At 40.4% G+C, this 17,185-nt stretch overlaps 1 protein-coding gene across 3 annotated transcripts; it reads right to left on the reverse strand.

The window, feature by feature from the left end:
* Nucleotides 1-775: 775 nt before the first annotated feature.
* On the reverse strand, nucleotides 776-11,127 carry c11h6orf136 (chromosome 11 C6orf136 homolog). Of its 3 annotated transcripts, XM_029442960.1 has the most exons (8): nucleotides 10,980-11,127; nucleotides 9,480-9,728; nucleotides 7,796-8,467; nucleotides 5,284-5,372; nucleotides 4,931-5,131; nucleotides 4,566-4,635; nucleotides 1,904-2,079; nucleotides 776-1,780 (listed from the first exon to the last, which is right to left on the reverse strand). In XM_029442960.1, the coding sequence occupies exons 2-7, from the start codon at nucleotides 9,576-9,578 to the stop codon at nucleotides 1,936-1,938; spliced, it is 1,275 nt and encodes a 424-aa protein (XP_029298820.1). In that variant the 5' UTR covers nucleotides 9,579-9,728; nucleotides 10,980-11,127; the 3' UTR covers nucleotides 776-1,780; nucleotides 1,904-1,935. The 3 variants fall into 3 exon arrangements, with proteins under 3 accessions (XP_029298820.1, XP_029298819.1, XP_029298821.1); XM_029442959.1 differs by having other exon boundaries at nucleotides 776-2,079; XM_029442961.1 differs by having other exon boundaries at nucleotides 776-2,079; nucleotides 9,480-9,757; nucleotides 10,980-11,117.
* Between the last annotated feature and the right edge of the window lie 6,058 nt (nucleotides 11,128-17,185).

The following is a 17,185-nucleotide window of genomic DNA, read 5'->3' on the forward strand; positions in this document are numbered from 1 at the left end:
AAACCCGGCCACCAGGCGCTCGCTCTCGGGCCCTCCCTCTGGGCCTGGCTCCAGACGGGGGCCCCGGGCTTCCTCCGGGCAGGGTCTCTCCTTTCCCTTTTTTTTTTTTCATGAAGTCGTTTTTGAACCATTCTTAGTCCGGCCCCCCGCCTGAGACCATTCACAGCAATGATACATTAATCTATTTGAATTCATTTATAAACCCTTGGACTTTAATAGCGCATGCTATGAAGCTTTTTTACTATCTTTATTCAAGAGGGCGTTTTGCTATTTGAGAGCATGCCTCCTTCATTTCATTTTCAGATTTTGTAATGCTTTACCCCAAAACAATGCCCTCACTCAAATAGCCCCTGCTTATGCTTAGATTTGCTCCGCTTCTGTTCAAACTGCGTGAGTGTGAGGAGAAGGGCTGAAGCCGGAGCGCAGGAAATCTTATCTGATACAGTATCACTGTCACTATGATGTCACTATGATGTCACTATGTCAAATGACGGCCCTGGAAGCAGAAAGATTTTGTTACGTCAGCCTTCTCTGTCAAATATAGCACACACTACATGTACCATCAAAACTGATTGGACATCCACATAAAGTTTGATTTTCCCCTTAAGAAACTAAAGGAAAAGCTTTCCATACAGTATAAAGCAGCAGTGAACAACAGACACTGTAAATATAACCTATATCAGGAGTTTTTCAGGCCAAGGACCCCCAAACGGGTGTAGCATGGAGGCAAATCTGTGCATTACATTGAATATTTCTGATAAAAACAAACACTTAATTGTTATCATATGTTTATTTTATTCACACAACCAGAATTCACACATGGGGTTATTAAAGCAATACATGTGGAAATGAAGCGACAAAGAACCTGACAAGTCATGTTTCTATACAGATATGACTGATAAACCTTTACCTCAGTTACTCTTACAGCATGCTCGATTGCTCAGTTTCCAGAAGCACTAAATATTATTAAGCTGTGTGAAACAGTTACAGTGCAATGGGTGTTTGTTTTTGGGATGACAAACTGTTGGACAATTCGGCTTGTAGTGTATTCTTCTGCGTACTGCATTCTACGTTTGCTGGGACCCCTCCATGGAGGGAGAAAGGCAGGCAGAATCCACTGCTCTGCTGCAAATGACTGAAATCCTCACCTTTTGGCGAGTGTTTTTTCTCAACAGGATCGTTAAGTTTCATGAAAACTGTTGCTGGTCCCTGGGACCAGGCTGAGGTTGGAAATCACTGATCCCCATGATGCCACTGATACTGAAATGGGGTATTTAAAAGGAATAAGTTGGGAAATGAAAAGATGAAGAAATGAGTATCAATCTCATGTCTGTGTGTTAACCACAGAGTCAGGACACGGTTAGCCTACCTTAGCATAAAGACTAGAAGCTAGTCTTGCTCTGTCCACAGTTCTAAAGTACATCCAACAACTCGCTGATCAACATGCGTATCCTCGTTACGTGCTGGAACTATTTCAAGTAAACCAGCACAATGAATAGGAAAGTTGCCTGAAGATAATTATATGCAGTTAGCTACAATAACTAATCCAGGGGTTTCAGGTTTACTTTGGGTCAGACCTAAAAACATACATTTGAAATAATTTATGTTGACCCAATTAAGACCCAGGTTGAAGAATACAGGAATTTTCTTTTTAGTGTACAGACATGAGATTCACAATCAGGACTTTGTGTTACCCTTTTGCATCGTCACATGTTCCTCCTCACACCTACATCTTTGAGGTTTCTGTCTTCATGAAGGATGTTCTGATGTTCAGCAACATCTGAAATGTTGAGTTTAACATTGTATTCAGGTTAAACATGGAAAAGCAGCGTTAATCATCAAATTAAAACTCTTGCATCCATTTTAACGTGTTCCTATGTTGAGAATGTTGAGTCCCATGAACCTTGATTCCATCGGCCATTGTTCCTCTAATCGTCAGTTTCTGCTCTGTAGCAGCGAGGACAAGATGAGGGGCAGCAGGTTGAGAGCTGGTCGATGCTCCTGCACCCCCAGCGCAACCAGAGCCCCCGCCAGGAGAGTAGTCACTCTGGGCAGGACAGGAGGTTGATCCGGCATCACCTGCAACACAGAGACAGAGGAAAATCAAACAGGAAGCTCATAAAGAAACATTTGGGATATAAAAACCAGAGAGCTTAATGGTTCAATGTCGCAGATGCCCCGCCCTTCGCGAAACAGGGAATGTGATCTATGTATAGATCTATCTATATCATACATACATGTATGTATATGTATATATATATATACACATATATATATATAGATAGATAGATAGATAGATAGATAGATAGATAGAGAGGGATAAATTAGTGCCTGGAAAAGGAACAACAGTCTTTGGAAAAGGGAAGAGTGGAGTTAGAGCCGTACCGGTTAGACCTAATTGAGTCAGGTAAATCTGATACTAGGGATTCAGGTGAGTGTGGTGGGACACTTGCGTCTCATACCAAAGTTTGATGAGAGAGACCCAGACACTTTTTTCTCCCTTTTTGAACGTGTTGCCAATGGGAGAGGGTGTCCCGAGGCTGACCAGGTAGTGATGTTGCAATCGGTATTGACAGGAAAGGCCCAAGAAGCTTATTCAGCGCTTGGTGCAGCAAATATTCTACTGTTAAAGATGCTGTTTTGAAAGCTTATGAGTGGGTACCAGAGGCCTATCCTCAATGTTTCAGGTCTGGGAGGAAGTCTGACGAGCAGTCACATGTTGAATTTGCAAGGGATTTAATGAAACATTTCAATAGGTGGTGTTCGGCGTTGGAAGTTACTACTTTTAAAGATCTGTGTGATCTGATGATGCTAGAGCAGTTTAAAGAGTGTATTCCACCTGAGGTTGCCACTCGTATTGCTGAGCGTGGAGTAGAGACTGCCTCTAAAGCTGCTACCATGGCAGATGAGTATGTGCTGGCACATAGAGGAAAGTTTGGAAAAAACTGTGGGGCAGATAATGCTACCGCGTTCATCTCATTTTGATCATGCGTGTAACTATTGCCATGAGAGGGGACATTGGAAAGCAGAGTGTGTAAATCGCACAGGTGGTAGATATATTAGACCAGTTGCTCTCTGTGTTCCAAGTAGGAAAATTCCAGTTGTTCCAGGTTCTTGACAGTTAAATCTGAAACTGGAAAATATTCTGGTTTTGAAGCTTTTGTGTCAGATGGGGTTGTATCTCTCACTGGGAAAGATATTAAAGTGCCTGTGGAAATTCTACGACATACAGGCGCTAAGGAGTCATTTATTCTAGCGTCCGTGCTTCCCTTTTCTCAGGACTCAGATGCTGGTGATTGTGTGCTGGTAAGACCTTAACCACTCTGTGTGTTCCTTTGCACAGAGCCAGTCTGTCTTGTGGCCTTTTTGTTGGTGAGGTCCACATTGGGGTCCGGCCTGCCTTGCCTATCGATGGGATAGATATCATTATGGGAAATGATTTGGTTGGTAACCGGGTTTGGGATGATGGTCAGGATGGCTCCCCATCTGTTAAGTCCACTCCTTTTGTTGAAAGAACCAGATAAGTGTAAACTGGAATTCCCTGAGGTCTTCACACTTTGTGCTGTGACACGGGCAATGACTAGTGCTACGTCAGATTCTTCAGTTCAGGAGGAGGAGTGTGATTGTATTGGCTTAATTTTTGACAGCTACTTCAAATTTGATCAACAAATTAAGACCTTCAGACAAGATAAAGGCCCATCTCTCTCCCAAAGATCTCAAGAGAGCTGCCTCAACAGCCAATAGGAATGCTTTCTCTCTCTGAAATGAGCAGTTGTTGAGGAAAGGTCTACCCTCAGACTAGAATTTTTTTTTTTTTAAACCTTGAAAACAGAGCCAAGAGGAAGTCTGAGGGCAGAAGTCCCCTGATTTTTGTAATGAATGTTTAACCAATGATGGCAAAAACAAAAATGAAAAGATTAAAAAGAAATGGCTGTTGGATCGTCGGTGTCATAAAGGTGGTATTGGGGACATCTGCGTCCAACAATTGTTTTAAGTTTTACATTTTTTTGTTGAAAAAGATGTCTGAAGATGGGTATAGCTGGTAGGTAAGCGCTGGAAAACACAATAGAAACATAGCACCAAGTGTGTTTCAGAACAAAAATAACATATTAGACACCAGGCGTTTCCAAGCTCAGCAATTTGGAGATAATATTTAGGAATAAAATATTATTTGTATTGCTCATAAATAACTATTATATACCCATATTCCCTGTTAGTAGTAATGACACAGAATAAGTGAACAGTATAAACATATTTGTGTTTTATTTGTATTTTCTTCTGAATATAATAAATACAATTTAAAAAATAAAAAATAAAATGACTGGAATCGATGTATTAGAGCTTGGCATTTTTTTGGATTATTACTGATTACAGGATTATTATGAGGCTTCATAGGGGAGTTTTCTTGCTATGTTGAGGCGCTGATTGTACCTGCTGTACAGACGAGATTCTTAGCTTTGTAATGAGGTATGGCACGGGTACCACATCCAGCATGGTGGACTGCACACAACACACAGCAGCAGGCCGTCCACACGCTAAGAGGTTAATGCCAGTTAGCTACTTACCTTTTCAACTTTATGACAGTGAATGAGTCCATCTTGTCCAATGTAAAAAGTAGAGAATGCATCATATGACCTATAAAAGATGATATTTGGATTAAATTAAAATACAAACCATTCTGACAAAATACTTAAAAATAAGGGTGCTCCTATCGATCTTTACACTCAAAATAAACGTGTTAAAGGTGGTTAATGTTTAAATACAAAACCGGCCAAACTCCACACAGAGCTAGCCATACAGTCCAAATAAGTCATTAGCAAAGTCGTGTTATTGGTTCACTCACTCGTCCGATGGAAGTAACCCTTTACGTACTTGTCCCTGCCATGTTACTGTTTTCATTTACAACACTAGGCCTCCAGTCTGGATGTACCTGTACAGTTGAGATTTGTCTTTACGGTAGAAGCGCAGCAGCAGAGAGTGGAAGGGAAGGCCATTGATCCTCCACCGAGCCTTAATAGTCCCGTCCTCCAGGTGCTTAGTGAGCTTCAGCAACTCCAGCCGAGCCTTGGCGTAGTAACATAGACACAGGAAGCGCCACAGGGAGAGGGTAAGCTGGTACACTGTACGGCCTCTACAAAACACACACAGCAACAGGAAGGTCACATAGGAAACCACCAACTCAATCAGAGAGTGCAGGATAGACTTCATACAGTATTTGGCCAGAGCATAAGAGTGTCTGTAATAATGCATCACCATTAGTCCAAACGGAATTAGCAGCATTACCTGGTCTTGGTATCCATGAGGCCATTGATGAATTCCATATCATTTGAGTACATGGTGTAATCATGGTTCATCAAAAAGAAACGTGGAAGCTGTAAAACAATATTAAAAAGGTATGGTTACCATTTCGGTACTCAAACAATTTGACACAAGAGCTTGACAATAAATCCTACCATTATGACCCTTTTAATCAGTTTTTGTTGACAAAGAAGTGTTCATGAATCTTTTATGAAAATGACACTTTAAGTGGATGTCCAATCAGTGTTGATGGCATGTTAAATATTTTCAAATTGAGCAGTAAAAGTCCTCAGTGCATTGACCAAGAAAGCAGTTTTATTCTGCTACGACTGTCCAAATTGCACATTTTTGCTCGTTGTGCATTACACCGTGTCGTATCTGGTTGCGAGCAACGCTGAGCAGCGCAACCCGTTTTGCTTGAAACTTTGGTCAGACACTTTCTATTTAATCCTGTCTGGGAGAGGGCCAGTGAACGGCAGATTCGTGAAAGTCATCATTACAAATACCTAAATAAGGTTGCAGCTGGTTGAAGGGATATCACCAGGGAGGTTATGGATTAATACTTGCTGTTGGCTATATTATGAGTACTTTCCAGTAAATATCACAATATAAAACGTGTTTTCTGTTTAAAAAGTACAAACTTCGGAAGATAGCAAGTACTACTCACCCATCTTTGAAGTGGTTACATCTCCAGTCTGATCTCAAGCTCACAGCTGATAGGCATGTGGTTTGTTTACATGACATAACGGAAGTGCATACACTCGCATCCTGGTCCATAACATCCTCGACACTTGTATTTTAGGATGCCATTTTTATTTATTTTTACGGTATTTACACAATGGAACTTAGAAGTTCTGTTTTTAAACGGCATCTATAGCAGAGGCAAAGAATAAATCGAAGATGAAACATCCTGTAGTGCTTCCTTGCTTCCAACTGCGTCATTATGTCACTATAGTGTCTCTATGATGGTACTGTGATGTCTTCATGTCATAATCTTTTCACTATGAGGTCACTATAATATCACTATGAGGTCACTATAATATCACTATGATGTCACTATAATATCACTATGAGGTCACTATAATATCACTATGAGGTCACTATAATATCACTATGATGTCACTATAATATCACTATGAGGTCACTATAATATCACTATGAGGTCACTATAATATCACTATGAGGTCACTATAATATCACTATGAGGTCACTATAATATCACTATGATGTCACTATAATATCACTATGAGGTCACTATAATATCACTATGATGTCACTATAATATCACTATGAGGTCACTATAATATCACTATGATGTCACTATAATATCACTATGAGGTCACTATAATATCACTATGAGGTCACTATAATATCACTATGAGGTCACTATAATATCACTATCAGGTCACTATAATATCACTATGAGGTCACTATAATATCACTATGATGTCACTATGAGGTCACTATGATGTCACTATAATATCACTATGATGTCACTATGATGTCACTATGAGGTCACTATGAGGTCACTATAATATCACTATGATGTCACTATGAGGTCCAACCAAACCAAAAGTGCTGTTATGAACTAAATATCATGCCTTCCACCTGTATGCACCTCTCCCCTTCACAACCTTTGTGAGGTATTTCTTCAGGTACAGTAGAGTATTGACAATACCTGCTTCCACAACGTTTACATTAAACTGATTTGTACAATACTACGACTGAGTATTAGTTCCACTATTGGGATAAGAAATACAATATTATTGCAAATTTTTCTTCCTTAAGTTCCGACTCAAAAATATTTAAACTTTTATCCTCAAAATATAAGATTTTTTCCTAACAGTGGACATGCGATGCAATGCCCCTACAGGAAACAAAAACACAGGAAAAGTCATCTATAAAATTCAGATAATCTGATTGTTATTGACATTAGAATTTATCAAACCTTTTATATAATGACACCTGTTAAGTTAGAATAAAATACCATAGCTTTACACTATAATACACTTTATAGACTTCATGTTACGGGATGTTTGGGTTTAGAAGTCACAGTGCAACTTTAATTAATTTTTTTATTGTGTGCCTCCTTGTTTCCTCTCTCCTGCCTGTGACCCGGAAATCAATCTCAGCGCACCATCTTGAAGGATGTCACAATTCCTTAAATGCATCTGGAGGAGAGAGGAGAGAGGAGGCTTGCCGGAAGAGCTTTGGGAAATGATGCACAGGTGTATCCTTTGCAGAAGTCTTTTCGGCACCCGAGACATATAAAAGAGGCGTCACAATGCAGGTGATGCAGCTGTGCCATACATCATATTTAATGTATGTCACTTTAAAATGATGCCTCCGAAGGACAGATCCCTCATTTTGTCAAATGCCTCTTGCCTCGACTACTCTCTTTCCTCGTGTCTCTTCCTCCTCGCATATCAGATCAGAGGAGGCGAGGAAAGGAATCGAGGATGTACAAACTGAGAAATGAGAAGAGGGGCATTCTTACCTCTATCCTCAGTCTTTCATACATCATGGCCAGTTTCCTTTCTCTTTCACTATCTCTTTCAGTATGCTCTTCCTCTGCATGGCTACACAGAGAGATGTGAGGCAGCAGAGGCAGATCCACAGGCTTGTTGTGAAGTCCAATATACTGCCTAGATTTCAGCCTGCTGCCAGGTACCGGCTCTGTGCCTGGGCAATGAAAACAATAAAACTGAGAGCCGTACATAAACGGTGCAGGACACCTTTCTGCTTCAAACAGGCTTCTGAAACAGCCATGTTCTCTCTTTATAGTATCAACACTGTTTCTCTTGAAGCCGTCAACGCTGATGTCATCCTCTCTGCTGCCGTCCACCGTGGTCAACGGGAAGGAGAACTGAGAGTATTTCTGAGCCCCCATGCCGAGGAGCTCTCCTAGTTTATTGTGACTGAACAGAGGGATCTCCAGCAGGGTGTGGAGGCCGTCTGACTCGCCCTGTCGCACCAGCACACACACGCTGAGAGACTCCTCCCATTCTTCCTCATAGTAACCTCCCGTTTGAGGCTGGCTAGCATGGTGGAACGGGTGGGAAAGTATCGGCTGCCTAATGTTCTGATATCTCAGGCTGTTGGGGGGCACCAGGGCCCATGATGCACTGCTCAGGGAGCGTGGTTGACGGATCCAGTGCCAGTCGACTGCCTGAAGGAGCAATGAGGACATGGTAAGATTACATTTAACAATTCTATATAACAATACATAACATACTGTGTTGATACTGACATTACATTAAAATATTCTGCGATTGAGAAATATTATTGCTATTATATAGTCAGATTAGAAGATAAATATCCATTTCATCTCTGTGCATCCCGTAAAGAGGACATGGTTAGGCTATCCAAGACTGAAAGCAGGAGGTATCGGCTAAAAGAGCTCCATCAAATACGAGAGAATACAATAATTCAAATCCAACAATGTGTGACCACCTTGTGTTGGCAGGCTGAGCCAGGCTTCCAATCCTTATGCTAAAATCGGCCAACCACATCCCGGCTCCAGCGCTGAACTTCGCATATAGACATGAAATTAATATCAATCCAAACATCTCATTTTGTTAAAGAATGCAAATAAGCGCATTAACCAAAATGTTAAACTATTCCTTTTACTAAATTCAAAAAATAGAGTTGTGTTTATTTCTTAAAACGATTAATATAATGCTTACACTGTATATAATCATTTTGTGGATTTGATTTCAATGAATTGAGTTTTAGGTTCAGCATTAAGCAGGCTTCGTTTTATAGAGAAAATTGTTGCAATTCCAGTCGTGATCCCCGATCGATCGGCAGCCAATCATTAACGGCCGATATTAAGTAAATATTTCCGACCGGGAGATTGGCGTTAGTACTTTCTAGTCTATGATCTAAGGGAAATGGCAATAAGAAACCAACATCAGTGTTTCCCCTACCATTGTCTTGGAGGAGCCCCGCGCCCCTCCTGAATTTTTTTTAGAATAAATAAATAAAAGATTCTTTATTCACAACTCACTTTTCACATTGACAGGTGCTCTTTTATTAAATAAACTAAACGCTTATGATCTAATTTATGTGCACGTTTCGACCCCCTCGGAAACGAGATGCTTCATCTCAACGGGTTAATCCTAATGAATAACCTTTACTTCTACTAACTCAAATGTGGATCTTAGATTAAAGAAAATTACCTGACAGAGACTCCCACTCTGATTTCTGATAGCTTGCCTTCTGCCATGGCTGCGGACACAACCCACCCAGAAGGCGGCACCCCCTCTGCTCACAGCCATTCACCACAGGAGCAGGGGAAGCCCCAGTTACCAGCTGACCATCACCCACAGCACCGAAGATACCGCAAAGACACACAGACTCCCAACCTTAGGACTTTATGGCTCTGGATGATTCCCAACTACAGCAGTGGGCCCTCTACCTCGACAAACCTGAGACCGCAGAAAAGAGAGGAAAAAGGCTAGTAACAGTCAGCGTTCAGAGAGTCCATCAAGAAATGAGTTAGCAGAGTGTTGAGATGTTGTTCAAATGCTACAAAATATCATTTATATTGATATCTGCTGAAAATATTCACCAACGTCATTAATCAAGCAGAAATGCCAAATAGTGGCTGGTCCCAACTTCTCAAATGAGAATGTGTTTACAGAGCAATAGGCTAATCGGGTCTAGAACTGAAACTATTAGCTGATTAAGAGTTAATGTTAATTATCTGATTGATTCTATTGATTTCGCTGACCTGGGTCATATAACCAGAGACTATGCCAAGAGCACATGACCTGCAGCAGACCACAGGTTTATAATCAGAGACTCCTGGGGGACAGTCGAGACCCAATGATCCAGACATGAACATATTACAAAATAAATACTTTACAGGAATGTATACTTACAACTTGTAATGTAAAAAAGTGAAAAGGAGTAGAACTCGTCTCAGTGAATACACATCTGGGTTGGTCTTAAGTGAAGTTGTTTACACAACTCATTAACTTGTGAAGGGCATATCGTGGTTTTTGACATTTGACAAAAAAAACGAAAACATTCGTTTCAAATAACTCAAACAATTAGCAATAATTAAAACAATAAACTAATATTACGAAATATTTCCTGATCATAAACGAGTGCTGGTCATTTCTAGGCATGTCAACACGAATGACAAACAGTGTCACTCAAGGATGACTACATAGTGACAAAACAACCACAACCCATTATTATCATTGTACATTTAGTTTTAAATAAATTGCAAAAACTAGGAAAGAGTAGGATTTGTTGCATTAGCCTGATCAGTTTTGTAATGCTAATCACCATTTACCTTCAATTGGAAACATATGCATTTTAAGTTTCTACTGATCACTATTTAGTCACATTTTTGGGACAGAGTTTTCCATACAAATATCCAGGACATGAAATATATTCCCCTTAAACGTTGACATTACCTTAAATGCTGTTATGCAGCGCTGGCTGACTAACTTGACAGCCAATGATATCTGCTAGCTTGCTAGGCTAACTAGCTACCAGCTAGTAGCGAGCTTGCTAGCTTGCGACCGGCTTGGCAAATGCCCCAGTACATACAAAAACCATAATGGAGTCAGTCTAGATGCAGTGGTTCTCCAGGTCAGGGTTTGTACAGTAACCACGGGTATGTAAACGCTAGTAACAAGCTAGTAAGCATAACGTAGCAAACTTACACAAATGTCATTCCAGCGCCGTGTCCTTGCCTCTGGTCCTTGCCCGGCTAAACACGCCTCACGCACCCCGTCGTAATGCTGCCTTCACTGTTATTGGAAATTGTGGTACTGCCTTCATGTAGCACAAAAGACCCATCAATGACATAAGGCAGAGAAAGCGGAAAATGTAATGGAGTCCATGTATGAAGTGTACCGGATTTTCACATAAAAGAAAGGAAAATTGTTTTGGACCATCTGTGTTTCTCTCTGAATTATAGCAGATCAAAATGTGTGAGCTATTTCAAGAGTCAAGAGTCAAGAGTCAAGATTCAAGATTCAAGATTCTTTACTGTCAGTACCAGGTAACAAGTTGCTAAAATAAAAAGGTTTAAAAGAGACAGATATCGATAATCAGGTGTCAGTAATCACAGATAATAATAATAATAATAATAATAATAATAATAATAATAATAAGGATAATAATAATCATAATAATAATAATAATAATAATAATAAGGATAATAATAATAATCATAATAATAATAATAATAATAATACTCATTTAATAAATAGGATGTCCAAACTTTTTTCAAAGAGGGCCAGATTTGATCATCAGAATCAGAATCAGAATTTGGTTTATTGCCAAGCAGGTTTTCACATACAAGGAATTTGCTTTTGTGTGTAATGGTGCAAACATAAACACAGTAGGAGAAATTAAAAACAAGAGCTAACACATAATTTTAACACTTTAAATATTATTCAAAAGAAAACTTTTAGAAAATAAAAATTGTGTACAAGAAATATAAATATAGAAAAAAGAATGTACAGAATGTAATGAAAAATATGTGCAGTATATCTTAATTAAAAGTGGAGGAGCTGTGCAATAGTGGTCAGAGGGATGTGCAAAGGTTCCCACATACGGAGTATGAGGAAGAGTTTGTAGGGTACAGATGTATGATCACAAATGACAGGGGGGGAGGGAGAGACAGTGTCAGTGGGGGTCTCTGGCCTTGTTGATGAGGCCAACTGCAGAGGGGAAGAAACTGTTCTTATCGCGTGAGGCCTGATGGACCGCAGCCTCCTGCGGGATGGAAGTGACTGAAAAAGTATTTGTCCAGGGTGGGAGGGGTCTGCTGCAATCTTACCTGCATGCTTCCGGGTCCTGAAGGCGTGCAGGTCCTGGAGGGATGGCAGATTGCAGCTGATCACCTTCTCTGCAGAGCAAATGACACGCTGCAGTCTGACCTTGTCCCGGTCAGTGGCAGCAGCGTACCAGATGGTGATGGAGGAGGTGAGGATGGACTTGATGATGGCAGTGTAGAAGGTTGAATTTCCTCAGCTGCCGGTCAACAGGGGAGTCACACAGGGTGATTGGGGCAGGTGTGGCTGGGCTCTTACTGAAGTCCACTATCATCTCCACTGTCTTTAGAGCGTTGAACTCCAAGTAATTCACACTGCACCAGGTCACCAGTCGGTCAATCTCCCACCTGTAGGCCGACTCATCTCATAGGCGAGAAGTGTACCCAAAGGGAAGCGCAAAACAGTGTTCGACGCATGGAACGGTGACCACTACACGAGGATGACCGCCACAAGACAACCTTCATCACTCCATGGGGGCGCTACCGGTACCTATCGTCCCCACAAGGGTACATGGTACAAGGTTACTCACGGCCATACATTGAGGACGTTGGTGACAAGACCAAGTACGTGGACGACACGCTACTATGGTCAGATACGATCAAGGAGAGCTACTTCCAAGCGATTCAATGGCTGGATATATGTGGCCAGAAGGGAATCATCCTCAACCCGGAGAAGTTCGTCTTCAGCGCACCCACAATGGAATTTGCGGGTTTCACGATCACCAACGTGCGGTCCTATCTCTCCTACGCCTTTGGCTTTTAAAAAATTCACAACAGTCACAAACACAAAATTCACAAAAGTCCGAAAATAGATGCTCTGATATTTTGCTTCGTTCATGTATTCTCCATCTGTGAACGGCTTTCAACGCCTTACTATCTTCTGAGCCTTCACAAAACTAGCAGCACTAGTTGAGTTTGAAGACTTCATCCAACCTGTACAGTCTGTAAAGCACACTGAGACAAATGTATAATTTGTGATATTGGGCTGTACAAATAAATTTGATTTGATTTGATTTGATTTCTTGAAAGTATATGTGCTCTGCTCCGCTTTCAGCAGCAGTTCAGAAATCGCTTTTTTTTCCCGCTCCTCCAGCTCGGTACTTTTCAGCAAATGCTGTGTTTGTTCTTGAAATATCTTTCAATATTACATTTTCTGTTGTTTGCTAATTTCTCGCCACATATGGAGCACGCAGGTAAGCCAGCATTGTTGGCAGTGAAAGCAAATGTATTTGTCCACCCAGAATTAAACTCTATTTTCCTCCGAGACTTTTCTTTTTTTGGTTTTATCCATGGTTAGCATACCGAGTTAGGCGGGGGTCTGACACTCAAGATAAGCCACCTGCAGGGAAAGGCGCTGCGCCGGTAGACGCTGTAGAATGTGACGCATATTTAGTGGACAAAATATTTAAAAATAATACTTTTATTTCAGTGTCACAATATCACCTCAAACCCCAAGATAAGAGGTGTTCCCTATGAAAGATTGTCCACAAATGTATATTTAGTTGCATGTTTTTTTGGTCAAAGCTACAGGGAGCCATTACAAAGGTTAAAGAGCCGCATGTGGCTCCTGAGGTTGCAGACCCCTGGTCTAGTGGGTCAGAAGTGATCTTTGAGAGGGATTATTTTTGTATGCGTCTGTACAGTGTACAGGTAAATTATTTACAGACTGTGTGGGCTAAAACACACAAGAAGTATTCACCTTTACAATAATTTACTACATGTTTACAATTAGGTAGGACAACTCATTCAAATATGCAATAATTAGGAGAAGTGTATATAATGGAACAGTGGCATTGGAATTGTGCAAGAGGCCACCAAATGTCGGCTTTTGTGGACAAAAAAGTAAAAAGAAAACATCAATCAAAATATCCAACTTCACCTGGTAAAGGCTCTGTCACACATATCCGTATGGCGGAAACGTATACGAAAAATAGCTCACAATTTGTCAGAGTCCATATACGTCCAACTTTTCATCGGATCGGAAAAGTGACGTATACAGATATGCATGTCTAACCTATTGATAGAGTATCACTTACTTATATAAAATGTATCAGACGAAGGCCCAACGAATGTATAATGTATACAAGAATATGGCATGTACAAAATATCGCCAATACGCTGGTGTACGTTGATATAAGGTAACGCATAAGTAGTATTCATTAAGAGCAGGCGGTGTTACGCTGGGGTACGTTGTTGAATGCTGAGTCTGTGAAAATGTTTTGAGTGTGTTCAAAAATTTCGGACGTAACCAACGTGTTCTTCATAAGTTATACAGCCGTTACACATAAGTTACGTTAAATTAGACATACGTGAATACTGAATATGTACGTGAATACAGTACTTGAATACCTACGTAAATACAGTACGTGAATACCTACGTGAATACAGTACGTGAATACCTACGTGAATACAGTACGTGAATACCTACGTGAATACAGTACGTGAATACCTACGTGAATACAGTACATGAATACCTACCTACGTAAATACAGTACGTGAATACAGTACGTGAATACAGTATGTGAATACCTACGTGAATACGTTAGAGGTACGTTAGATATAGGCTACGTCGGCTGACGGTGAACCCTACAGCCAACTTATTGATAACGAGTGGATAACCTATTAGTAACCTATGTTAAACTTATGCCTGATGGAGGAGTAACTTATTAAACGTGCTTCTACAGTACAGCTAGCGTTCAGCTAGTGTTTTGGGAGCTTATTGGGGTTTGAATATAGTCCATGTGAGTAGCTCATCCTCACTTCTTCACAGCACGTCTTGATGAATATCAACCATCAACTCATCATCAGAGAGCATGGAGGATGCTGAGAGGCTGCGACAAGAGTACATTCTAAGCTGTTCTCCAGCATCAGCATGACGTGAATCAAATGGCACTTTTCCAGCTCCGTTGGCCAGACGCTCTGATACGCTTTAATAAGTAAGTGATACACTATCAATAGGTTTCACATACGTATAACAATTTTTTATGTATTCGTTATGTATACGTCAGCTACAACACCGCTGTGGAAAAGTTGGACGTATTTGTACTCTGACAAGTTTTGAGCTAATTTTCATATATGCCGGCATACGTTTCTGCCATAACCCTCCCCTCCCTCCCTGATGGAGCCCTGGCAGGTCTGTGAGGTCCCCCCCCCTGTGATGACGTAGTGAATGTGTGGAGACTGGTCGTGGAAACTTTAATCAAGTCCTTAAACAAATTACCAGTGAAGTCTATAATACTGAAATGACGATTCTTGAGAAGTTAAGTTGTTTTTTAAGTATTTATTCTGTATAGAAGGATCATCAATCTTAAAAAATGTGCAAGCAGTCTGCGTGAGGAAGAACCCAGAAAAGAGAGTGTTCATGTATCTTAAAGACAGAAACTGGAAGGAGGGGTAAAAGATTGCCACAGTAGGCCCACAAACAAAGGGAGAAGAGAAAGTAGCTGTAGAGAGTTCCCACAGTTGCAAGTGTTAGAAAGACAAAATAAAGAGATAAGTAGAGGGGAGAGAGGGGAGGGGAAGAAGATGGGAACATTTGGGATAAACAGAGAAGAACATGATTGGAATAACATAAGGTTACAGATCAGACAGGGAGAAAGACATAAGTTAATTGAACCAAGTATTAAACAATACAAATATAATATGGACATATGAAATGTTCCATTTGACCCCTGTGGTGCATTATGTGGAAATGAGTTGCTATGGTTTATCTATCCAGCAGGTGGAGCAGTGATGGAAGCTGACGCAGTTTACTGAAATAATCAGTTTTTATCATATTTAGGTGAGAAAATGTGCTTCCATACTTTTATTGAGTATTATCATAGAATGATCATATCATAATAACCAGGTCATAACAATATTATGCTGAAGCTTTTTTTGTAAAACACAAAACATGTTGTTTTTATGCATTAAATAGTGCGTTGGCTCTAGTTCCTGTTTGATAATACCTCTTGTGTTGTATATGAAAGCTCTAATAATACATTATTCAACAGATGTACGTGAAAAATTACAAATGCGTCGTAGACAGCATTATTTAAACTTTATAAAGTTTCCCCTAACTCAACTCACAAAACAACGTGATTCTATTTATGGAGTCCTGTGATATTCTCCACAGATACAATTGTGGTCACTGATTACTGTATTATGTCATACATTTGTATATTTTTCATAAATGTAGTGTAATGATGAAATTAGTTAAACTAAGAGTGTGAAACATAGGCCTATTATGGCTTGCAAAGTAAAACTTTTGTTTTTTAAAACCGTGACGGCAGCAAGAAGAACAAAGAGGTCATGCCTGGGGCACTATAAGATTTTTATTTTGTACCTACCTCAGTTCAGATCCCCTTACTTTGTGTGTTTCCCGCCATCTTCACCGCCCCTGATTGTTTCCACCTGTGCCCATTCACCTCATGTTTAAATAGTCCTGTCTCCCTTTGTCTTATGTCCCTGTGTATTGGACCAGCGTGTCAGCAGTATTTTTGGAATTGTTTGTATATCCTCCTTGTGAGCGTTTTGAGTTTATGCTACCTGTTTGCAAGTAAAGTATTTAATTTTACAGTTTACATCTGTTTCTGGCATCGTACATTTGAGTCTTCCTTCTCTGTGTCCGAGGTCGTTACAGAGTATCTTACATAAAATAACATAACAGCTATAACTACACAACGCAAAGACATGTGTGTTTAAATGGACATTATCCCGTGTATAGTCGAGCGGAGAGGGAGACGATGAGAGCTGCCAGCTGACGATCAGAGCAGAGAGGAAATCCGCAGTAAAGTTGTAAACCATAAACCATAGACTATCTATGGTATAAACAATAGAGTTGATGCTGTATTTATGCCTAGATGACATTATTTTGAGTGTTGATGGAGCTACAATGTTAGCATAGCCCTGATCATTCCGAACTACATTCAGAAAACAAGCATTTTAAACGTTTTTTGCATGTCGTCTTGTGGAAAAACCTGACAAATCATTTATTCAGGCTATTCACTAATCGGTATCGTTATGTCAAAAATGCGCTCTGCGTCCGGTGAGAACACAGAACAAGACATTGTAAACACACACTAAAATTTGCCTCAGCCTCACACTGTC

Source organism: Cottoperca gobio, chromosome 11, assembly GCF_900634415.1.
Source record: "Cottoperca gobio chromosome 11, fCotGob3.1, whole genome shotgun sequence".
NCBI classification, from domain to species: domain Eukaryota; kingdom Metazoa; phylum Chordata; class Actinopteri; order Perciformes; family Bovichtidae; genus Cottoperca; species Cottoperca gobio.